This window comes from Uloborus diversus, chromosome 9 (genome assembly GCF_026930045.1).
Source record: "Uloborus diversus isolate 005 chromosome 9, Udiv.v.3.1, whole genome shotgun sequence".
NCBI lineage: Eukaryota > Metazoa > Arthropoda > Arachnida > Araneae > Uloboridae > Uloborus > Uloborus diversus.
In genome coordinates, this window is record NC_072739.1 from 103,815,809 (window position 1) to 103,842,414 (window position 26,606).

The 26,606-nt window shown below is 32.0% G+C and overlaps 1 protein-coding gene across 3 annotated transcripts in view; it reads left to right on the top strand.

Moving 5' to 3' along the window:
- LOC129229576 (uncharacterized) overlaps window positions 1-15,984 on the top strand; it is a 55,673-nt gene extending 39,689 nt beyond the window's left edge. For all 3 annotated transcript variants that reach the window (XM_054863911.1, XM_054863913.1, XM_054863912.1), the window contains 6 exons: window positions 790-906; window positions 2,855-2,971; window positions 5,796-5,882; window positions 6,886-6,969; window positions 10,299-10,335; window positions 15,829-15,984. In XM_054863911.1, the coding sequence (XP_054719886.1) occupies window positions 790-906; window positions 2,855-2,971; window positions 5,796-5,882; window positions 6,886-6,969; window positions 10,299-10,335; window positions 15,829-15,884 (498 nt within the window). In that variant the 3' untranslated portion in view covers window positions 15,885-15,984. The remainder of the gene's footprint in view (window positions 1-789; window positions 907-2,854; window positions 2,972-5,795; window positions 5,883-6,885; window positions 6,970-10,298; window positions 10,336-15,828) is intronic.
- Window positions 15,985-26,606: the final 10,622 nt, after the last annotated feature.

The window sequence follows — 26,606 nt, forward strand, 5'->3', positions numbered from 1 at the left end:
GAATGCATGATTTTAATTTTACTTTTATTTTTTTATTCATCGCTGATAGTTGTGATTACGCGGAACGTAATTTACAAGGATTTATTCTTGGTTAGTTGTAATTAATAATGTCTGAACTATCACAATAAATTTTTTCTTTAATTATTTATACCGAGGCTCATTTACGTATTGAATTTTTTTTATAATAGTTAAAAATTTTCAAACAATATTCTCTGAAAGAAATCTCTGCGTATGAGGAAATAAAATTACGGGATTTTTAATCTCGATTATTTAATTAATTACACAGAAATTAGGTACAAATATAAATATTAAACATTCCTTCACAATTAATTGATAAAATGTTCATGATTTTCCTAAAATTAAATTGTTTTTCTTACAATTAGTGTTTAAACCAAATAAACCCGGTTTAAACCAAAAACCTGTTTCTTTTACCAACCCTGTGCTGTTCGTTAGTTGAAGTCCCCCCTTCCAAGGCCTACCTGTTGGCCCAGTCCGGAACCTAAAGGGGCTCAATACTTTTGAAATCGGGGGTGAAATTTAGGAGTAAGCAATATGGGGGGGGGGGGCGTAAAAGTCATTTGTGATGACCCCCAACATTCATCTTCCAACTGATATTCTTCATTGTGCTCTTGAGCACAAAAACGTTGGGAACTCCTGGACTAATCAATATCTTAGATAAATGTAGAGATATCTTATGAAATCTCAATTACATATTATTTCCTATGTATATTTTTTGTAATGTTCATAAATTAATTTGAAAATTCTAAATTTTATCTTATTTTCCAACAGGAGGTTGAGCCATTATTGTTTGAAACGGGAAAGAGTATCCAGGAAACTATGGAAACCTTGCATTCATACATTGAGTGCTCTAGGAACAAGGAAATGGAAATAATTATGTTTGCTGAGGTTAGCAAAGTTGCTGGTTGGAATTTAATGATTTGATCTTTCTTAAATTTCCCTATGCATATTAAAATGTAAATTGATGTTGTCTAGCATTAGGGTTGCTTTAGAGTCAGTTAATTATGTAAGCAAGTAATGGATTTAGAAAACTTATAATAAAAAATATTTTGTCACTGTTAAAAAGCAGAATGAGGTTTTTCAAAAGTGACTGGCTATTTCATGAATTGCATCCATAAATGTCATACAACTATATGATAGCCATTAGATTCTTCTCTGGCACTGCACTTTTACTGTTAAAAAAAATTTGCGAGTAAGCATTTCAAATATATTTTGTTTTCCCTTATTTATTTTGTTAAGTACAAAACTTTAAGATTGTTAAGTAGAATTCCTTCTTTGATTAAGGAGAAAACCAGTTTAGAAGGCCAAAATATTAGTGTTTTTATGAATTTTTTAAAACATGGATGGAATTATCAGAATTTGTTTCAACTTGGAAAATATTTTTTTTTTTTTTTTTGAAGTACACTTCGTAGTTTTTCAAGTCATTTCCACCAGAAATAGTGAAGTTAGAAGCTGATGCTTGTGGATAGTCTCCATCAGAGCTTGTTGCTGGTGTCTCTGTAATCATTTCATTTTTTGTTAACAACATGTTTCCTAAAAGAATATAAACCTAATTGTGATCCAAAAAGTTGAAAATTGCTTGTTTTTGAAGCATTTGATAAGAGCTGAATGAGGGGATACCTGAGCCACCACTCCGTTCCAGCTACCGCACGTTTTGTCGCTGAATCAACAGACAGTCACAAAAATGCTCATAGCATCAGAACTAATAGGAATTTTGCATTAAAATTTTGGCAACATATTTTTGAATAGTTTTTCTAACATATTACGACATTGGAAAAAGGTGAATTTTTTTAATCAGTTTAAGCTGGTTTTTCCCCTTAAATTTATAAAAAATTTTTTTCTTATTTCCTCTTTTTTTTTTTGCATGTTTTTTTGTATTGATAAATCGTTTGTATTTTTCCCACATGTTTTCTCTCATTTTACCTTTCATGCCCGTAAAAGAACTTAGTTTCTCCGTTCTTTTTTTGGGTGGGACGAGGTGGGGGGAAGGGGAGGGGGGGGGAAGCTGTCATAGCAAGCCAGGTATTTCAGTCGGTTGTACCATCTTCACATGGTTATATTTTGATTAAAATTGGTAATACAGCTGAAAACCATGGGTCCCTTCAGTGTGCAACCGGTGCTCTAGCATACCAAGGGTGCCCATATAAGGGTAAGGAGGGGGGTCTCGAGCCCTCTTTGAAATTAGAACTTCCTTGCTTTTGATACTTTTTTCTTTGCAGAAATATAAAAACATTTATCCTCCAGCCATTGATGAATAAGTTATTAAAAATGAAATATTTTAATGACTCGAATCTGTCCTGAAATCTGTTTTCATGGAGAAAATACCCTCCTAACCCATGGGGAAAATATGAGCGCCACTTACAATTTTGCTTATGGGTGCCCTTGTAGCATACCCAATGGTTTTTAATAAATTGCTTTAATAATAATGATGATCTCGTTTCTGTGTAATTTCTAAATTCCTCTAGCAGTACAATATTTTAGTTGTAGAATTTGTCACTAAACAAAATAGTATGTTAATAGCAGTGCTGCCAAAATGAATTCATTAGGAAGGCATATTTCCTGCCTTAGCTTTGGGCAAAGAAAATGAATCTGTACTCTGCTGTAATATAGCACTAAATTCTTAAATAGATACATTTTAAGAATATTTGCTAAAAGCATAATGACTTTTTATCTTTTGATTAAATAATGCGATTTAAAAATGTGTAAAATTCTCCCCCCCCCCTTAAAAAACCATTGTATCAAGTAACACTTTCAAGATCAGGAAAATTCTCTAAGTAACTTATTGTGTATTCATTTTTAGACTTCTTTTTCATCGTGATTTTTTTTTAAATACTAGAATGTGGAACACCAACCACTGTTACCTGTTTGCAAAGACATGAAGGATGATAGAGAGATACAAAATAAAGTGATAGTGTTTTCAGATGTTCAGCATCATGCAAGCAAGGAAATGGAAGTAATAAATGCTAGTTAAAGGGTATTATGGTAATGATTAAGTCACAATAAATAACTTTATTTTATGTTTCATGCTATTGTTACAAAAAAAAAAAAAAAAAAAAAAAATCAAAGCTCAAAGCAGTTTCAGAAATTACCTACTGTATTTTGAATTTTTCTTCATTTTGTTTTTAATTCCTGCTGTATAATTCCTGCTGTAAAGTTTTTTATCTGGGAGTTTAACACGAATATTGATACACATGCATTTGAATATGTCTATCATGTGCATTCGTCAATAGTTGACTACCAAAATTTGTACCTGTACATCTGATTTTTTTTTTAGAATTGGTTTTACTTTTAATTTAAATGTGTTCATCATGTTTAAACGGTTATTTTTGTTGAAACTCAATATGCTATGTCATTTTACTTGCTACATTACAATAGTACAGTACAAAAAAAAAAAAAAAAAATCTAGCGGTTACAAAAGTCACAATTTTGAAAATAAAATCACAAAAACTTGCCTTTTAATTCTTCATAAACCATTTTAATCACCATGAATATGATTTTTTTTGCCTAGCTTCAATAAGAAATATACAAGGTCAAAATGCAATGAATGTAACCCTAAATCTGTTTACTTTCTATTTCTCCTTCATAAACTACTGTTATGAATGTATGGTCATGACTTTAAGGTGGGGATATCAGAAGTTATGTTGGCTACAAATTAGTTCTGCTTATTAGAATTGAAAGTCGGCGCAGTAATTGGATTGACTGGAAAAAGTAGATATATTTTATGCTTAGTTACATCAGATGAAATTTTCAGTCATATATGAGTGGGTGCTACTGTCTTATAAATTTTAAATTTTGTAATACTTTTCGTGGATTATTAGTCTCCCTTCTAAGTATAAAGTTCTGTATTCAATCTTTTTATTTACTTAAACTAAAAATCAAAACTCATCCGCAAAAAGCAAACTTAAGACCTCAAATCTTAAACCTCTTATTATCAGATCCGCATAAAATCAACCCGTATAATAATCAGATCCACACAAAATAAACCTGCTTAAAATGAGGGTCTACTGTATAATACAAATCTCAACTCTTTTGTTTATATAACACTTCCGATTTTTTCACCAATCTTTTAATCTTCTGGCAGGTTGACAAAAGCTTTCATTTTTCTCATCTTCCTACAAAGTTCTGTTGGGATTTTTTAATGTGCTATAAGTCAGTTTCTTTTTATTATTTTAAATAATTATTGAAAAGCATTAAAAAACTTTCTGATTGTTTTGAAGTATCTTCTGGTTTGTTGAAAAAATCTTTCAGTTTTTTTTTCCATACTAGACATAAATTTTCTTCCTTTTCATTAAAGTTGGCAGTCTTGGTTTGTTAAGTTTTCGTCGGCAGAATTCATCAGTAGAACTTCACTGATTGCTTGATGCAAGTTTTGAGCTTTGCTCCTATTTAATATTCAGTTGTTAGGTTACCAGTCCTCAACAAAGGCAGCTTTATCTTAAGATGCTCGTGCAGTGAAAGAAACAATGAAGTGAACTTTGGCACAGACTTTAAAGTGCTTGGGACATGAACTCTTTTGTAATGGTTTTAAGCAACTGTCCTAACAAGAGCAGCTCCATTTGCAAAGATAGTAACAAAATAAATAACACACTGAAGAATCTTTTTTTTTTCTTAAATTAGCCATATTGACAGATAATTTGTTCAATCTAGTATGATTGAAACCTATAAATTAACCCAAGGAATGACGCATTTCTGCTTCCTTGCATTGTATTACAGGTCTGCCTGCAGCCATCTCAGAATGACCTCCATCTCCAAACGACTTTCCTTCAAGTGATTGGTCTCTAACATTAATATTTCTCTTTGAGGTCCTCAAGTGTCTGTGATTTATTGGATTTCGTTAAAGAAAATATAAACATGTGCTAGCAAGTGCGAAAGGAAACCTATACTTATTTTGAAGTGGCTGTTTCTAGTTTCGATTTTATTTATAATGGGATTTAATGGAAGATATTCTAACAAGGGGTTTTACTTTTATATTCATTTGCGTAGGCATGGTAAACATCAAGTTATCTTCCCAAGGAGGAAATGTCTCAATGTATTACTGATCCATCTATGGATCTTTAGGGTGACAATGAAACAACTATAAATTATTTTTATTGTACTTCTTCATAGAGTAGTTACTTTCTAATGTCATACTCTGAAAAAGAAGTCAAAGAACTTAGACTGAGATGTGTAGTTTGCTCAAAGCACAGTAAAAGACGAAACATTACCTATGAGTGTAAAATGCTCAATGTGCATTGATCCATGCTTTGGAATTTTTCATGCGGCTGTAAAATTTTTATTTTTACAATATTCTTCAAGTATTTTATAATATTGAGTGCAAATATTTTTTCTGTTTTGTACAAAATATATTGTTTAATTTTGGTACATTTAGTTATAGTAAATAACAATATATTTTATATTTTTATTGTTAAATATCAACTATTTTCATCACAATATTTCATTATGATTGATATTATGATATATTTTATCATATATTAAAAAATGGTTTCATTTCTACGTAAAGTGTACATTTTATTCATTCTTATGTAATGCGTACTTTCCGAAATTAAGTATTAGGCTTAGCAGGAGAAATTGCCCTGGCTTGTACGCATAGTCCACGTGTATTAGCTGCAGTCCTATGGGAGCGCTATCTTCTGCGGGCTGCCATCCCGAATGAGTTAATTGATTTCTAGTCATTAATATGTATGCATACAAATCATTTTTGTTTTAATTTCGAAACAGTAATGGTGTTAATTATTTATTTTCTCATCTGCTTTTTCATTAAAAGATTTTTTCACTAGGTAGTTACTGATATGCTTGGAGAAACTGAAGAAAGTGTAGATTTGAATAAGTTTTTGATAAGATATGAACCTGATGATGAGCCACAGGTAAACACCTGAACATTTAAGTATCTATGATATTTTTTCCTTATAGTCGGGTGCCCTTTCCCAGGGCGACAACACACCCTCCCATCAAAAGAGAGAACCCCTTAAATGAGATCAAAACTCTTTGAAATTAACTCCACTAAAAATTTCAATGGTACAGTCTGTTCCATTAACTACCTGTAGTGTTTCAAAGCTTTGATGTTTTATCAAATTTGGCATTATTATTTTCCACTCTTCTAACCAAAAATTGTATGTACTCAGAGTGATAAAAGCTGTATCATGAAAGTTGCAGTTAATTATGCCATTTTATACCGATAAAGTTCGAAAAAATGTTTTTTAACGTTTAGTTCACATTGAAACAAGTCAACTATTTATTTACTACAATTATTAAGGTATCATTGCCTCAGAGCGACGGTAAGACATCTAATCCCAGGAATAACAGTAAGATATCCTACTGTTGCTTTGAGATGACAATATATCTCTATTAGTTCTACTGAACTGAGAAAAAATTTCTTCGCCCAAAAAAGCGACACTGATGACTAATGATGTTATTAAATATCGGTAAACAGAAAGTATATGCTGTAAGTAACATTAGCATTTTATAAACTTGTAGTACGAAGTTAGTAAATGTAAAATACCTTTTCTACAATATTTATGTACTTAACTATATCATTAATAAAATTTGTTAACCAAAATTTCAATGTTTTAGTAAAACTCTAGTTTCTGTATGTTAAATCAGCATCTTTAAGTGCTTGCGACTCCCAAAATAAATCCCCAATTCACCTGATCCCCTCCCCATTCTAAATTATCATATGGAACAAGGGCAGACTTGTGAGGAATAGAAGTTCCAAAATTATTATTTCTGGACCACCCTAATACACACGCACCTATATATATATATATATATATATATATATATATATATATATATATATATATATATATATAGTATTTTTCAAATTTTTGTTCTTTCTTGTTCAATATTGCTATATTTCTAAATTTGCAGAGTGGCATGAAAAATAAGCTTGAAATGGAAAGCAGCACTGATCCTTTTCTCCCCAATGTGTATGAAGATGAACATCCCTGTGATGTGAGTATAGAATTTTTTTAAAGTTTTGTTCTGTCCATACTTGAAAGTTCAAAGTAAGTTGCAGTTTTTTTTTAATTGAAAAATGCGATCTTTTTTTTTCAAAAAAAAAAAAAAAAAACTCAAAAGAAATGCTTCAGAGTTTGTTTCAAAATATTCTGTGAAATTGACACTATAAATTTTTGTTGATTTATTTGACTAATAGTAGAGAAAACCCCTATTTTTAGTTCTTAATCTGCTGTCAATTTGGAAAAAAAAACAGAAAAAAAGTACTCTCGGACTCCAATTTAACAAACCTCTGTTCACCGAATTTCGCGATTTAGCGAATTTTTATTTTTCCCCGACTAAAAGGAAGGCAAAACCCCCCTATTTACCGAATAATAAACCTCAAAATAACAAATTATTTTAACAGCTGAAAAGATTTTTTTTTTGTTTATTTGAATTAGGAAATATTGGATTGTTTTCCAAATGTTACATCCATACTGTCCGAAGCAAAAAGACTTTTCTTGGGTCAGCCATTTTTGACCGGCGAGGGGACAACCAAAAATAGTGATTCTGATGCAGAAAGCTATTGTGATACTCCCATTAAAACTTACTTTTCCTAATGCCATTACATGGCCTGGAAACTAAAAACGTATCTCATTCAATAGGCTGCAAAAGACACAGTATTTTTTTCTCTCCATTAAGTCAAAAGAGAACTATTTCGAGTCAAGTACCAAGGAAATTGTCAAACATCTATTACTCAGTAGTTAAGAATTTCAAACTAACTAGCATTTTGGAATGCTGAATGAAAAGTGTACTTTCTAACTGTGGATATTTTTGCACAGTTGCTCATAAAGGGTTTTAGGTAAGGTAAGTGCATTTTTTAAAAATTTTATTTCACACTCCAATATTACACAAATAACCCTGATTTAACATATAAAAGTTTCAGGCCCAGTGAATTCGTTAAATCGGGATCCGACTGCATTACATTTGGAAGGACATCTAACGTTTCTTTATCTTTTATATTTATCTTGGCTTTTCTTTTAGTATTACCTTTAATTTAAGAGTATATAACTTCTTTCCTATTTTTATCTACAATAGAGAACCAACTATTCAGAATACTTGGAACCATTTCTATCCTAGACATCTGCATTTCCTGGTTTTCTGAATAACTATAAAACAGTTTGCAAATTATTTCTGAACCCAAGCTACAATAATAAATATTAATCCATTTTAAAATAAGAAAAAAAAAAAGCAAGCCAGAAATGCCTCTAAATTTGGAAAAAAATATTAAATAAAAGAATAGTTGAAAGCCTTAAAATTTAAAATGTTTACTAGATTCTTCATTTTTTTTATAAATCAAGTTTTCACCATTGTAGTATTTGATGAAAAATGTTAGTGAGTGCAAATGCGTGATTTTTTATTCTAATGTATCAAACAAGTTTTTTTTTTCGTACACCGAGCATGCCCTCTAAAAGCAGAAGCTGTTTTTGTTGGGAACATGATTTTTGTAAGGGATCGGTTTTTGTGGTTACAATACTTGTTGTTGCTTTTCACTTGAATTAATATCAATAAAATTATGTTTTAAGTTCTTATAGTCTTTTTTTTTTCTTTTAAACCATCTCAAAATTTCTCTCTGTAGTAACTTATTAAAGTGTTAGATGTTTTTTCGCTCTTAAGCCGACTGAACATATCCTTACTAGGACAACTTAATGACATGGTTACGGTACAAGGTAAAATAGACGCCTTTCAAGGAAAAAGAAATCATTGACAAATGCTGTTGGGAGACCGAGATCTTTAGTTGTATAAATTTTAATGAAGGTAGAGAGAAGGTTTCTAACTAGCAAGTGGTATCCCATTATTCTAAAGCACATGCAGTACCTGTTTGATTTTATTTTATTTTTTTGCTCTTTTTACCCAAAGGCCAAAGAAGATCATAACAATGGAAATATGTGGATATTAGACCCATTAGCAGCAAACACTTGAGATAGTAATTTAGTGTGAATGAATCTCTTTTTCGAAATAGTTTAAAAACTAAATTCTGGTCACCTTTATCAAGATCCTTTCTTAAGCTCGCTGTCAAAAATAATGTCTAATATATAAGCCCAAATGCAAGGCCACGTTTCTCTTTAGACTGAAGACTTTGAATTACTGAAATGGGGGTCATGGCCCTTATGATTACCTCACAGATTCGCACTTGTGCCATTGAAACCAAGATTCCACTAAATAATTTCAAAGAAACATGAACAAATATTTTGCTAAAAATGTGCATTGCATAAACAAACTTGAACTTTTCACTAAACAAAATAGCACAATTATTTTGTTACTAATAAAGGCTACATTTGGCATTAATAATATTTTTAAAAAAAAATGCTTTCTGATCATTATTATGTAAATGTATTTACCCTTTTCCCCCTAAATTGATATTAATAGTCTGCCAAATATATGTCATACATTTAGTAGTCAATGACATTTTAAAAGTTGGTGACTGCTGTTAATATAATATGAATATATTTCTGAGATGGAATATTGTTTTCATTCACATTTTTAACACTAGATTTACGGAAGGGGTCATTTTGACCCCAAGCAAACTTTTTTGCTTCTCTATATTTTCATAAATAACTTAATCCTTCCTTGACTTTTCCTAAACCATTGTGCTGTGTAATAATATAAAGTTATCAAGAAAATGGTACTTTTTTGTTTGAACCCTTACTAAAGGGTTGAACCTAGAAAAGTTGGCTAGTTCACTTAGACTCCTTTTAAGAAAAAAGAGATACAATTGCATCTACTGGTGCTACAATAGAGCCGAAACTCAAAAATGCTCCTTGGAACATATTATTGCAAGAACTTGAAGCATTCATAATTTTTTTGTACATAAAAAAAGAGCATTAGTCGTGCAACTGAAGCAGCGCTGGTTGTTTTAAGGTATTTAAAAAATTTTTTTTAAATACGTATTTCATTGTCCTTAAAATCTCATGCACAGTTTAAAGAAACTGAATTTATTATAAATATATTTATTTTAAACTCATTTTTACAAATATATAACGTCATGTAGGGAAGAATGCAGATTTTTTTTCAGAGTGTCAAAATGACCTCTGCCATAATTCTAGGTGTACGAAGACCGCCGTAATTCAAGTGTTAAATGATAAAGCGTGCTCTGCAAATGCTATAAAATGATCTTGAATGAATTGTAATGTGCTTTTGTCTTTTTTGTCAATAACTTTAAAATTTAAGTTTCTAGAATTTGTTTCAAAATCTTGAAGAGTTTCAAATTATGTTTCTAGATCTTTTGTTCATAACACAAGTTAAGCCACATTTATATGATGTATGTTTTTTTCTTTCTTTTAAAGGATGCCATGTTATTAATTTCTGAATTGAAAACTTGTGGTAAGTCATTAAGAGCTTTTTCTCCTCCTAAACCTTTTTATTTATTGGCTAAGTGAACCACTCTTAAAACAATACTCTAAGTTTGCAATACTCTCAGTTTGCGCCAGGGTTGTTTGGATTTAGATGTTTTTTTTTTTGTTTACCATGCTGATTTTTTTAAAGATAAATCCATAGCTAGATAATATAGACGTACCTGTGCAGATACATTTGCTGTAGATATGTGCATTGGTTGAAAATTATTAATAATATCCATATTAAAAACTGATTATCTTCAAAACTTGAAGATAAATTAATGAAAAATGTTCATCACAAATACATTATTGAAAGCAAAAGGCTTTTTCTTACTAAAAATTTTACCTATCCATTGTATGTTGATTTTCATTCCTGCAGATAATTTTGAGCTATGTGTGCAGATAATTTATATATTTGTCTTACTATGGTTAAATCTTTACTCACCAAATGATTTCATGAATTTTACATGTTATTAGAAAATGTAAAATCCAATTTGTGCAAAGTAGTCAGCAGAGCTTTAACTTAAAACTTGCAAAATTATTTTTCTTTTAATATACCATAAGATGGGGTAACTTTGGGACATTTTTCAAAGTTTTACTCAGTTTTATTTTCAAAGTAAAAAAACGTAAAAAATCAATATGTCAGATGAGTATTCCTATTAGAAGATCTGGTAAAAGAATAACTCTAGTTGCTATGTTATTTCATAAAATTTGTTTTTAATTTGTCCAAATTTTACCCCATTGATTGGGTTAACATTGGAACAGTGCTTAATCCTCATTAAAAACAGTAGGATAGATGACTTTGTATCAATGTTATCCCACTATTATTACACAAGCGCATTATCTACATTAGAAACAACAATGGAAAGTAGTTTATATCAATCCTAGAATATTATATTTATCAGGTCATTACAGATATTATTTCAAACTAAGCTTTGAAATATTACTAATCAAATGGATATTGTAACTAATATTATTTAAACACTTTGGTAAGTGTTGTTTTTGTCAACCAAATCTAAAAGGTCGCTGTAAACTTTCAGCTCTTTAACTTCGAAAAATTCTCAGTCTTATAAAACGTAAAATTTGTAATACCACAGTTACTTCTATATTAATCACTTGAGATGAAATTTATCAATGTGCGTACTGGGGTGGTTCAAAAATAAAAACTTTCTTCAGCTGGAGTTCAGGACACCCCCTATTTTTTTCAGACTTACTAATAGTATTATGCTGTAAAAGTTTTAGCTTCTTATTCAAATTTTTATCTCATTGTGCAATGACCTCTTAATTCAACATTAGCTGTAGCATAAAAAAAGTGACAAATTTAGAAACATTTAACTTCCCCAGCTGTTTTACATGATTATTTTATTGCAATGTATATGCATATTACTCGTGTCTATTATGTGTAGCATTGTTTTAGCTAGTTCAATGTATTTTTTTAACCCCCTTCCCCATACTTATGAAGTTTCGGGGAGAGGGTTTAGCACCCTCTTTCAGTTCAAAATAGGAAGCTAAAATTCTTCCAGTATATATTACTATCCACAAGTCTAAAAATATTGAGGGGTGAACTGTTATCTGAGGCCCCTAGTTTCAAAACCGGATACTTGCAAAAAATTCGATTTTCTTTTTTTTGTTAATCTTGTAGAGAATCATAAGGCCTATTTGCCTGCTCAATATTAGGTTCAAAAACCACTTCTTTCCCCCTTGAAATGGGGCGGGAAGGTCTGCCTCAGTTTCAAAACCGGACTTTTACGTCTCCTGTAAAATTTGGTTTTCTACATGTATCCGGTTTTGAAACTAGGGGCCTCATCTAGGAAAAACTTCTTCTTAGATGTATTTTTGAACCACCCTAGTATGTACAGACTTGAATGTAATTTGGTGTGCGCAGTGCTTGAGACACAAGCAAAAGTTTTACCAAAACAAGAATTTTGAAAAAGAAATGGAGATAAAAATTTTGCTGTCACATCAAGTGCAGTGGACTAGGGTTCTGACAACTTGCCGTCAGGTAGCTGCACAAATAAAAATTATTCACAGTCTCAAAGTTAGCCACCCAGTCCCAAAGCTACCCCGTCTTACAGTAATGAAAGTTTTCTGAATAGATTTGTTTAAGCAACTTTTCTTATTAGGAACAAATGTAAGGCAGACCAATTATGTTTTTTTCTGAAATTGCGTGAAGAAAAATTCAAAGTACAGTGAGCGCCGGATAATTGAATCGGTAAATCAGTCTCTTTTATGAATCAAATTCTCAAAAACAGAACAAAATCTAGCTTTGACATTTAAAAACTGCAGGATAATTTGATCAACTTGACTTGATTCTTTTAACGCCTAGTGGCCCATAAGGCCGCAATTTGAATCAAACATGGCACTTGAATGAAGCATTTGTGACTAAATATTGCCCCACAAACACATGGTGCATCAGCGCAGTCTCTTTCCTTCTTTGCCTTTTTTAAAAGTAAAATGTGATTTTTTGAACTATTAATTTTATAAATAATAAAAAAGAGGGGGAGGCAGGATGTTGCACACTTTTAGTGTTTTTTTCTCGGGAGAAGTCGAATAAAACCACTGACATGGAGCAATGTAGAGGAAAGTTTTGCAGTCAAGGCTATGTAGCATTGAGTTTGAGGTGCAAATCATGAGGACTATAGGTAGTTTTATGCCATTAAAAAAGTGTCAAAATTCAAAATGTGTAATCAACAGCAGATACGTTTTTCAAAGCAGGAAAGTCGAAATTTGAAATTGCTTTTTCATACTGTTATACGCTAAGTTTAAATAATTAAAGAATGAATATTTTGAGTGAATGACATACTTATAGAGGTATTTTATCTGGTATATTGCAAGTATATTTTATCTTGTTTCACTAAAAATTTAATTAAGTCCTATAAAATTGTATGTAGAACTCCAAGTACCACAAATGTTGACTCATTTTTGCTTTATTGTATCGGCCACTATCTTGAATCAGAACTGCTTAAGACTAACATGATTTAAATAAACGGTGGACGTTGTAGTTTGTTGTCTGTATTCATTTTTTTTTTCAGTCTCTTAAATTTCAAAACATCTGAAAAAGCATATTTCAGCCAAAACTTCATTTTACAATTTAATTTGCTGGATTGCAAAAGCATAATAGATATACAGTACCTTTGATGCAAAGAGGCTTAGCTTCAGGGGCCCCCTTAACTTGCTGGACATTAAATCTTTGTCCCCAGAAGTATAAAGAAATTAGCAAAAAAAAATCAAGAAGATTATCTATTTTTTCTAATTTGTATGGCCTTAAAAGTGCATGTAGACGATCTTTGTTAATCTTAGGGTGGAAAAGCGGTGTTTTCTCGGCCATTTTTCTAGATTGAAACTTGAAAAACACAATTGCTATATCTTTTCCTTAATTACATTAAAGAGTAGGGCCTTTGGGGGTTCTCCTACGAAATGTTTTCAAAATTGTAGTTCAAAAAGTTTTAGATGATCTTATAAGATATTTAGGGAAGAAAAGATCTGGGGGCCCGCCCACTCCCAGAAATTTTTCGAAAATAAATAACCTAAAATATGGAATTGTGGACCATGATTGATATCGTTATGAGGATCGACGATTTTTCAAAATTGGAAATCCAGAAACAATTTTATTTGACTTTCAATGATGCTAGGGGAGTTTTTGGAAGCTTTACACCTGTAATTTCTCAAAATTCAGGCCTTAAAATAAAAAGTAAGGCTATTTTAAATGATGTTGGTGCTAGGGACGAGGGGAGGACACTCCCCCATAAAATATTCAAAGTTAGTTGTTATAATACGGTTTTAGATCATCTTTGGTAATGTTAGTGTGAGGAGAGGTTTGAAGATGACTAGCTGACCCACATGAAGCATTTGCACTCAAAGGAAGAAATTTCTGATTTCAATTCCACCACGAGATGCTATAGTAAAGCAACAAAATAAATTGAAATTTACGCTTCTACTTAGTTAAAATATTTTGCGTAAAAAACTGCGATTGACAGTGTTTAAACCAATGTGCAACTCCTTACTTGGTGAACGCCCTGGTGCCCCCCCCCCCAAATGTTTGGGCACGCTACACCTCTGTTGATGCAATCTGTAGTGAATATAAATCTTAACTCAGAATTTTTAAGTGACAAGAGAGAAAAAAAAAAATGATGCCCAAAAGCCTGTAAGCATGAAATGGCTCTAACATCTGCACTTTTTTGGGCATATATCTACGATACAGTCAGAGCAAATTAAAAAGGATTTACTAATAAAATATCTATGTAACTTTGTTCACTTTGAGGAAAATTTAATGCTTTATTTTCCTCTTTCCTAGAACTTTCTTTTATCTCAAAATAATGAAAGAAGTCCCCCGTATGAAGGATTAAAAAATCAATATGGGTCATTCTCCTAAAAATGTTCATTTTGATCTTATTAAGTTCTGAAAAATAAGAGTAGGTGGAATTAGCTGAAACCTTTTATAGAGACAAATATGTAAGAGCTTTATGAAATAATATTTTTTGAATTGCATTACACTTAAGCGTCATTTCCTCACTAGCAAGGAAATGATAAATTCATTAATATTTGATGTTATGCCTATTTGCATCTAAATATTCTCAATTCATGAAGTAAGTTACGATTATTCAGTTTTCATGCATTACTTTTATTTTTCTATGAAATATAATGTGAGGGAATAACGGATGCAAAAAACCTTATCTGGTTTTTACTTTTTTTTACAAAAAAGGAAGTATTGTATTCGCAAAAAAATTTTCACTCAAAAATCGGCCTTAATTTCCATTTTTCTCACCCGTGAACGAATGTTGCGTTTTTTCGACCCGACCACACGTGGATATATGCCTAGGAACCTACAGACACTCGAAATATCCATTTAGATGATCCCTGAGTTAATTACAACGAATCTTCTCGTGACGTCCGTATGTATCTCACATAACTCAAAAACGGTATGCCCGAGAAAGTTGAAATTTGGTACGTAGACTCTTAGTGGGACCTAGTTGTGCACCTTCAGTTTTGGTTGCATTCGAATGTTTCTAAGGGGGTCTTTTGCTCCTTTTTTTGGGTGGAAATCATTGTTAATTTCGATGTAAACTCAAATGGTGTTATAATTTGTTGGCCACTTGGCGATCTATCGCCAGTCTTTAGGTCGCCAAGTTTTGACGCCAACTCGGTGAAAAATTTGGCGATTTCTTTAAACTTGATTTTAATTTGGACACTGTTGGTGATATTTAGAAGGTAAAAAATTGAATCACATTAAAATTGCCAATGATGGGGAAATGACATTAAATTGAGTAAAAACAAGTCATGTGATGCACACATCAGCTCGTTTGCTTTCATATTAACTTCAAGTAAAAATCTGACAAATTCAAGACGCAAACATTCTGCAATATTGTTCTGAATTTCAGCTGTAAATTTATTTGAAATGTTTTATTTTGCCACCATGTTTTATTTCACGTAGAAGTGCTTTGATATGCAGACGGAATTTTCATGGAAGTTCATTTCTTTTTAGGTTCAGTATTTTCATTCAGTCAAAATGATGAAGACATACTTTCAATATATGGATAGCTGAAGCATGAGACTGCAGTGCAGTGAATTTGAATTTATAGTTGAGCTGTTAGTAACACTTTTTAGATGTACTAATAAAACCTTGTAGGTAGAAATAAAATCTTTAATCATGTCTGCTCTTCTCCATTCTAAGATTTTATTTATCAGGATGTAACAAATACTGGAAATGTACTGGAATTTTTTTTTTTACAGACTGGAAAGCCTGAATATTAATTAAAAACTGAAGAAATTTTGTGCATTGGAATTACGAGATATAAATTTTGAAGCTATTTGATTGGAACAACCTTGGACGTGATTTTGTTTCCTTCAAAATTAGTTTTCCAGTTAAATAGTGTTGGTTAGTTTGATAAAAAATTAATTTGGGTTTATTCTTATCATTTGTAGGAAAATGTGTATAACAGTGGAGCAACGTTGGATGTGATATTTTCTCGACAGCTTTTCAAATATAATAGCCCTCTCTCCTGCAAAATTGGTATTTTGTAACATCCAATGCTGTTCCAGCCAACTGCCAGCCATTCAATTACATTTTATTTCAGAACTTGAAAAGCTCTATTTAATAAAATATTTGCAGTCTATATACAGTGAACTCTCTCTATCTGAACACTCCCTAATGTGAACACCCCGATATTCTGAACACATGTTCCCCCTGATTAACCCTGTTCAATTATTTACTCTCTGTATACTGAACATGTTCACAATCGATACACGAGAATTCCTAGGAATCAAATCGGGAAATCTGACATACATTCACAATTTTATCACAATGATTTAATGGCATTATGATGAAAGTAGGAAGTTAAATTATTTTCTTTGGTATTACTGCATCGTATAAAATCATTCAGCTGAGCAATATGAGCCTGCAGTTTCTGCCACTGAACTGCATATTTCAAGAATCCAACAATTGTATCAAATAGTATTCAAATCCCTTTAAAGTAAAATACAGCTGAGAATAAACTAGAAACATTTTCACTTGGATGATGTACCTTGCATGAAAATACACAATACAAAAAGAGTTTAAAAAATTACTTTTTTTTAAGGTATTGTACCCGATAGCTGTACTGCAATATTTTATTGTTAAATGTTATGTAAAATTTTTTTAAATGTCCTACAAAGTTGAATTAAAATCTAATCCAAAATTTACCCTTATCTCATTAACTGGGATTGCTCACAAGGCAAAGTACTAAACATAGTCTATTTATGCAATAGAATACATATAACGTCATACATTATCCAGTCTCCCTCTATAATGAACACCCCCATAATCTGAACACTTTTGTTTAGTCCCATGAGTGTTCAGAATAGAGAGAGTCCACTGTATTAGTTTTTATTCTTAGAAATGTACACCAAACTTTAACTATTGAAAGAAAAAGTTCTTCTATTTTCTAACTGCCAGTAGATTTCCAAGTTCGTAATGCCAAAAATTATCCAATTTAGTCCAAACATCATTCAGCAGTTAATTTTGAGTAGGGTAAATTTTTTATAAATTGCTAAATGAAGTTTTTTTTCCCAATTAAAAATTTTTAAACAAGTTTTTCTTTCTTTGTAAAAAGTTATTGCATGCATTTACATATAGCTGTGCTACTCACAAACATACTTATATACCCACACATTAAAGGAAAATATGTGTTAAAATTTTAACTTAAAAGTTTCCTTTACTTGATATAATTGTCTCGTGTATACATTTAATGCAACAAGTAGCATATAATACTTTGGTGCACAAGAAAATATTATCTTGCAGCTCACATTATCATAGTGTTTTTATACGGTTATGTGGGATACTGAATGTAAAAAAAAAACATTGGAATGTAAAAATTTTTAGATTTCTGAATACATTATGTGCAATTAATTCCAAAACTTTCAGTTTTTCTATAAGTGAAAATAAACCCTTCCTGAAAAAAATTAATAAAAAAAAAAAAAAAATTCTTCAGAAATTTTTTTTTTTGACCTTTTCTATCTCGAATCAGATTATGTACCATTGATGTGAACTAAGGGAGACAAAGAGTGGGACAATACTATTCCAGGGTGGCGACAGATGAGGGAAAAGTCAGGGAACTTTATTAATCAGGGAAAAGTCGGGGAATTTTGAAAAAATAACAAAAAATCAGGAAAAATTGATTTTGTGAAGAATTTTTTTTTTTGCTTTACAAAATTAAGTGCTTTAATCCCCTACGCATTTTCCACCAATTATCTGTTAAAAAAAAAGTAAAATTAATGAGGTGCGATTATACATTACTGCATATTTGTGCATCTTTTTTCCTCAATGACAAAGTACTGATGTCTTACTTATTAACCACAGGACGAACTTTCTAAGATTGCTTCTGTGTCTGTTAGGTTGTTTATTTTACCTAGCTTGAAATTTCCTTTTACGCTTTCAATGCTACATAAAATAAACAACCATACAGGCAAAGAGGAAGCCTTCATTAATGCCTTAGCTCCTTTGCCTTTATTCCATTGTCTCGAAGTAATTAGCGTACTGTAATCACGATTTCAAGAAGAAATCTTTGGTTTTTGAATCAATACTATAAAAGCTTAAAAGTTGTTACTTCTTCGTGTTTTTAATTTAATTGCTAAAATTGAACTTTCAATAAAAAAAAACTTTGTTTTTTGTCATTATACTATTTGTTGTCACAGCAGATTATAAAAGTTTTCTTTTCTTCAGACTTAAGTGATTCCTTAATTTTATATCCAAGTTGTATTCTTCTTTTATATATTTTAAAATTAACTAATTGCTTTTTTTTCTTTCATTTCAAAGTTGCCTGTTACAAAAGCAATCTAAGATTTTTTTCGTTACATACTGAAATCATTTGAAATAGAGTTAACTTGTGTACTTAAGTAAATATCTTTATTTTTTTTTGCTACAATGCTGTATTCCTTCATTAAAACCTATGTTATTGATTAGAGAAAAGCTCCCTATGAATGGATGTCAAATGGCTTCATCTGTTTTGCATAAATATGTCAATTAGTTACATAAGAATAACTACATTACTTCTATTCTTTCACTATTACTTGTTATTCTTGCAACAATTATTATACTGTTTGAAAACTTAGTTCAAAATAATTTCAATTACTTTTTAGTTCTATCATAAATACACACATGTTTTTAAGAGTTATTTTAATAGTTTCTTAAAATTCTTATGTTAAGTGGTTTCTGGAAGTAAAGTTTTTTTTTTATAATTTTCTATAACTTTTCCATGTAGAAAAATTTAATATACTATTTTTTAGGTGTTTTTTTTCCCAAAAAAATTGACTTGATATGTTTTTTTAACCATTTTATTAAAAAAGTAGCATTTTTTAAAAATTTATCTAGTTCAACAACTTTACACAACTTAAAACGTTTAAAATACTGCATTTTATACAAACATACAGTGGATTTCAAGCATTGAACTATACTGAAACAGGAATGCGTGCTGCGGGAGAAAAGTGTGCTGATTTCTCCCCTCCACTTGACAGGAGCTAAGATGGAAAAGTAGCCTACGCAAATTTAGCGTTATCCTCGTAGGCCATGGAATCTGTCAAACGCTCTGGTTTGGGAAATCTGCTTTGCTCACTCAGGATACAAGAGTAAATCACATTATTTGAAACAAGATCCTTTTTAAATTCACACAAAAATGCATCATGACTCCATAACATATTTTTATAATAAACGGATGAACTCCGCTCTTTACTTTTTTATCATTATTTAAACGTATTAAATAAACAATCAAAGTGAAGGAATATTAAGAGTTTCTTTTTTAAGTTTTAAGAACATTTTACTTTTAAATCTTCACAGAATGCGTCTGTCAAGAAACGGACTTGGAAAATCTTAATCCTTGATAGAAAGAATCCACAGAAGATATTGCCAAAAGAGTTATGTAAAACTGATTATATTATTACAATGAAAATTATTTATAATGGCAATGACAAAATGAAATATATGCACACAACAAAGCACATAACACAAAAAAAAAGAATTATTTTTTATTTTATCACGTGAAACATTATACAATCGTTTATGTGATCACTGCTAACAATTTTTGAACAAAATCAATTTATTTAGTTTTTGCCGCACTGTTGTGGTGTTTCTATGACAATTATGAAGTGTTAAATATTTCGCATGAGAATGCAGTCTTAAATTAATGTACGTTTCAATTATTTTTGTAACCATTTGAGATTCATGAAGATGCTCACATCCGATTTCTTCTGTTATGGGGTGAGCAAATTTTAAACCTTTGTTCAGAATATATTCATTTGCCATTATTCTAACTGCTATGTTTGTATTATTTTTAAAGAAATTCCGTTTTGATTTTATTATTTGAAAGGCTTTTTCGGAAGCACAAATAATTTTAAATACTATATCTGAGCACATAAACAAGTTACCCTTCGAGACATGAGACGTGAATGCTTTGGGATTTTTGGAAGTTAAATTGTTATTGTACCGCTCTTTGTCGAGTAACATGTCAATACACATAATGCAAGTACAATTTTGTATAATTTTAGAGATCACAAAGCCCCCTATGTAATATAATATATTATTTTGGTAATTAGTGAGGGCGGGTACTCTCTAAACATTCCGAATGCATAGACAAAAGCATGCTGTCATCATCAGAAAAGTTAGCCTTATCAATGACAGCACACTTTTTACTACGATATTCAAAAATTGTGCATAAGTTTGTGTCCTGCAGATTTGCACAATTTCCGTTATTGGAATGGATGCATCTACAAAGTAGTAATTTTCTCAAAGACCACTTAAATTGGAGGGTACTGGGATTGTTATAAAAAACCCCACATGCTCGAATATTGCTAAAAAATAATTCCAAGTGATCTTGGGAACATTTGTAGATGATTAAATAATTCAATGGATTTTCAGGCTTTTGAAATAATTCAATACTCATCTGCTGTACAGTTTTGATACAAATCAAAAAGCCTAAAGCAAACATTTTGTGGGGCGTTTGTAAGATTGGTATGCCATCAATTTTCAAACTAAGAATATACTTTACAGCATCATCAAATTTTCTCTCCCACCAAGCCCTATTTCTTAAAGACAAAAGACTTTTAAATCCTGTCCCAAACGGATTTCTGCTATTGAGTAAATCGAATAACATATCAATTATCCGAATAAACTCTATTGTACTGTTAGCTCCAGAAAAAATTTCATTACCCGACTTCATTAAAAATTCCAAAGCATCAGCAGTACTGGAACCGAGGGTTTGCGCTGCCAAAGATACATTCATCTTCTTGTTTTGATCATTGACATGAGCTCCGGATAATTTGTTTGCAAATTTGAATCCTACATTTTTTTGCAGTTCATTCAGTTTAACAATATGGGTCCTGATCCAGAAGTTATATTAATTTTTTCAGCTAGTGTGTTTCGGGCTAACTTTAACATATGGCAAGGATCTAAACATGCATAAATTGAAACACCTGAAATTGGATTGGAGAAATTTGTTTTTAGACAGTCATAGTCAGGGTTGGCTTTCTGCCGGCAGAAACTAGTTTTTGCCGTGCCAGTGGCAGAAACTGGTTATAACCGGTAAAAACCGGCAGAAGCTGGCAGAAACTTAAAAGTGTCTTTAATAACTTTACTTAACTTTTAAAGTAATTACTAAATGATATTCGTTTAAATAAACTGAGATATCAAACATCATTTCATCATTGTAAAAAATAAAATACTATGCTAGTGCCCTTGATTTAGTTTCAAAAGAGAACTTTTCAACTGCAGATGCTCAAATAAAGGACAAAAATCAGATGGGTTCTTAGGCAAGAGGACTGACATACAGAACTAAAAACAGGAAATTACTGATTTTAATTTGCTTGCTTTATATGCTTCATCTAAATTGCTTGTGATTGAAATTATCACATGCTTCAAGAAGAAAGTGTCAGAATTTTACTTGCCAATATTAACCTAGATTTTGTATGTGCCTAATGTCACAGCTTTACAAAATAAATTGGCCCCATTTCTCCAAACTTATTTTTCCAGTCAAATTTTTACTGTTTCCCAAGGTACTAGATGGTGGACCAGTTTGAAAAAATATACAACAGATGAAAGTTCCACGAATATTACTTGTTCTTTGATGCATTGCCTGCTAGCTCTTCTGTTGCAAGAATAGTCCTAAGTTCCTCATTTGCACATTAAATTGAGAAAACTGTTTGGATTTTTGAAACCACTTTTTCTAAGAGGGGGGGGGGAAGGTCCAAACAATGTAACATTTGTTGCAAAGTAACAATTGATTGTGCTTTAATTAACAAATTAATTATTTTTTCCATATATTTTCTACTGTGTGTCAATAATCAATTTTTCGTCATTTTGTGAGTTTTTGCCAGTTTCTGCCCCAAATGTGGCAGAAACTGGTTTTTGCCATGCCGGTTTTAACCGGTTTCTACCAGTGGTTTTAACCGCCTTGGCAGAAACTTGCTAACCCTGGTCACAGTCGATGCAGCCTGTGAGTTTACAACCAAGTAATTGAAAAGACTGCAGGTTGCTGGACGCACAATCAGTTGTTAATCTCCAGACGCGCATCCCTATTGTGTTTAGCTTCCTAATACCCATTTCTATTAAAGTGGATAATACAGTAGAGTTAACTTTATCTACAAAAAAATAGCCAACAGGGTACTTGCATCGTTTTATCAACGACACAATTATTAGCACTAAAGCTTAGTCAAGACAGTCTTCTTTTCCTCCCAGAACGCTGCAGCATTCAACGTATCCAGAATACTTATTTTGGATTTATCCCATTTTTTTTTCTTTTCTCAAAGACATTGAATCAGCTACCAAAGCGACATCACGAAGATAGGAATTTTCTTCTGGTATCAGTTCTTTTTCCAAAAAACATAGTGCTTGATCCAAAAATCCTGGATCGCAATTAACAGTTACCATCCAAGATCTAATAACCACAGGGTGGGGAAGATGAAAGCAATTTTTGCGAATGTATCGGTAACATTTCGGTGAGTAGAAATACAAAGTAACAGCAAACTCTTTCATCAATTTTGAGTACCGCCTTCTGGAAGCTGAACAGTTGGAATTTTTCAGTTGAGTCATCAGTAGATTTAACGGAAATTTTCCGAACTTTTCATTAAACATGTTCATGATTTCAGGACTCATGTTGTCTTTTCTTCTTCACAGTAGATAGAAATTCTTTCAGAGATACTATTTTTGTTTCTTTTTGTTTCACTTTTTGTCGAGAACAGTGGCGGCGCGAGAGCAAAAGTAAACGTCGGCGATGCAGTTTTGCGAGGCCCTTTTAATCATAAAATATTGTGAGACAAATAATTGAATTCATAGAATTAGTTTTTGTACTAACTATTGGCACTTAGGGTTCCCAATTCACTTAATTGCTGGGACAAAAACATTTCGTGATTAGTAGCACAGTCAAAAAGAAGTTTTTTTCGTGGTGGGGGGAGGAGCCGGCACTTTGACTGTGGAAAAAATTACCTGATAGCAAGGGGGGTCTGGGGGTTCTCCCCGGAAAGATTTCGAAATTTGTAGTTTAAAAACGCCATTTTGGGCTGTCTTTGCTGATGTTAAGGTAAAAAAGGTACAGGGGGTCTCGGTGGAAATTTCTAGAAATTGAAGCTTTAAAAATGCAATTATAGGCCATATTTATTGACTTTAGGGTCAGAGACTGTCCCAGATCGATTCTTTAAAAAAAAAAAAAAAAAAAAAGTCAAAATCAATTTCCTGCAAATTCTCGTAATTGAAGTTTCAAAACGGAATTTTAGACAAACTTTGAAGATTTTACCGGAAGGAAGGGAGATCCCTCGAAAATTTTTGAAAATTATGGTCCTAAAAACTTAGGAATATTTTATATTCAGGAGCCATTCCACTTGAACTTTCTGTTAATGAAGTTTAAGAAGCCTAATTGCTTATGATATAAAAGAAAGGCGATATGGGGACCCTTGCCCGAATATTTTCCGAAATTCAATCCTTAAAAATGCGATTGTATTGCCATATTTTGTAATATTACGCTCGGTAATTTTTGAAATTCAAGCTAAAAAACGCAATTTTAAGCAATTTTCGACGTTGTTGAGCATTTGGGAGCTTTAAGCTGGAAATATCGCGAAGTTTAAAATCTGGAAACAAAATTTCAGTTGCTCCATAATGCTTTCGGTGTGTGTGTGTGTGTGTGTGTGTGTGTGTGTGGAGGGGGAAGAGTTCGGAGGAGCAGCATTTTGGATATTTTCTTACTTTTAGATGAACTTAGGAAACAAAAGAAAAGAACTGAAAAGAAGAGAAAAAAGAAAGGGGGGGGGGGAAGAGTTAGCTGATCAATTAGCTGTTGCCAATGAATATTTTTAATTCAGGCCCCGACAGAATTGGGCAAACATTTGCTAAGGCTGACTCTGTGCAGTCTCTCCTGCACGCACTATTTTGATTACTTTTGCGTCTGTTATATTCAATGAGAGCTTCAATCGAAAACATGGAAATATCTTAAAACTTCTGAGAATTTTGCGAGGCCCTATCTGCGCGAGGCCGTCGGCACCGTACTAGCAAAATTTCTTGCATCAACCTTGACAGATCTTGATATTATACTGACGGCGTCAATATTGACGTGTTTCATACTGCATAAAGCTTGCATAAAGGTTAAAAAGCAATATTACAATAACAACACGTATGCAACATTGCATTCATCTTAAAATATCAATATTGATATTACCTTACAATAACAACATTGCATACATGTTGACGCCGTCAAGATGATATTGATTTCATGCTGTCGCCGTCAAGGTAATTAGTACACAATAGAACAGGTGGACCTTCGTTGATACTTGCGCATGCGCACAATTCTTTCTACCCAGCGTCCCTCGCTTTGCTGGCACATCTTTCTCCTTCGATCTCCGATTCAGTCGGTTCAGAGGAGCTGCACGTGGCGTTGCATTTCTTTAGGCTTCGTTAAGTTGGTTGCTTAGTTATTAGTGTGTAATCGTATTGTTTTAGGAATAACTTATGAATGACTGATAACGGCATTTGTTTATTAATATAGTACTAAACAAGTCATATCGCAGACGATGTGCTATCAATGTTAAAAATGGCCGAAAATAACTTTTCTCGTCCCTAGACTTTGAAACAAAGGACATGAAGCCCAGAATTTCGCATTATCACTTCAACCTCACGAGTAAGATTAATTTTATTCAATGGTTATTTATGTTATTCTTTAAGATAAATTCATGTGTTTTGTCAATGGGATATTTTCAATGCTGACATCCATTTGGAAATGTACTTTATTGTATTTATTTACTTATTTATTATTTTGCTTTCTTTACTCCTAAATGTGTTATAAAAACTTCCGCAATTATTCCTAACTAGGCATTTTATGTCTTTATAATACAATTAGAAGCATGAATTTAAAAAATAAGTCAAGTATTACGCAAAACGAAGAAACTTTCATTTTTTAAATTGAATTGCGAGTACTATTAATACCCTTATATGAATTTCCGATCAGATGTCAGCTTTAAAAAAATATTCTTAGGCTAGAAAACTATCTTGAAGAATAACAGAAATAATTAAAGAATGAAATTTAATTCTCGAGTTTAAAGTGAACATAATACAAATAAATCAAAAGATAAAACACCTTGCAAACGTGCTGATTTCATACTGTCATGTCAATGTATCCTGACATTTTCCTGTCATATCAATACGTATGCAATATTACAAAAGCAAGATCATCTTGCCTAGACCTTGATTTCATGCTGTCATGACAACATCTTGATATTATCCTGTCATATCAATACGTATGCAAGATTACAAAAGCAAGATCATCTTGCCTAGACCTTGATTTCATGCTGTCATGACAACATCTTGATATTATCCTGTCATATCAATACGTATGCAATATTACAAAAGCAGCCTACCTTGATATTTTCCTGATATTATGCTGCATACACCTTGTCAGTCAATATTGTGGCAGCCTGCTGACAGCATAAATGGAGTAACATAACAACAATGAGGCAGCATTAATGCAAGATGATTTTTCTTGCATGTCAACCTTTATGCAATACTGAGGCAAGATATTTTGCTTACTGGGCAGTTGCCGACGCCTAGCGCCGCCACTGGTCGAGAAGCCTTCAAGTTTTTTCGAAGTTCCTTTATGACACCTTTAAGTCTTTGTATTGTTTTTAGATGTTTCTGCGTTTCCCTATTCTTTTTTAAACCGGATGTGTCCACACAGCAATACACTGTTTCGACTGATATAACTTTCCTCTTTTTTTTGGGGGGGGGGGGACAATTTCCTGTTTTGAAATCAGACGACGTTTTTGAACAGTTTTTTGAAGTTGAGATGGAAAGTCAAATATGCTGGGAACAGCAAAGTTCCACAAATACCTTCTAGATTTGGTTTTATAGTCCTCATCTTTTAAATGGGCACCACAAATACGGGAATATTTTGTAGGCTTGAAATTTTCCCCTTCTTAAGGCGTGGATCCATTTGTCACACAGCTCCTTGTTCTTTAAAGGGAACCTAACAAATAAATATTTTTTTATTAAAATGATATTTACGAAAGAGCAAGGAAAATGCACAAACATTGAAATCTGAGGGAGGGGGGGAAGTGTGACATTACCAGGGGCCGACCAGCAAGTTTTCATGCCCAGGGCACTTCGAAATTTTCCTGCCTCCTTTGATTGGATGATATTATATATATATCGCATGACTCCGCATCAGCCGACATGATAAAAAAAACGAGGTTAGAAGAATATTTCTCGTCATTATTGATACTGCATGAATTACGAACATTCACTATGGCCTGTATATT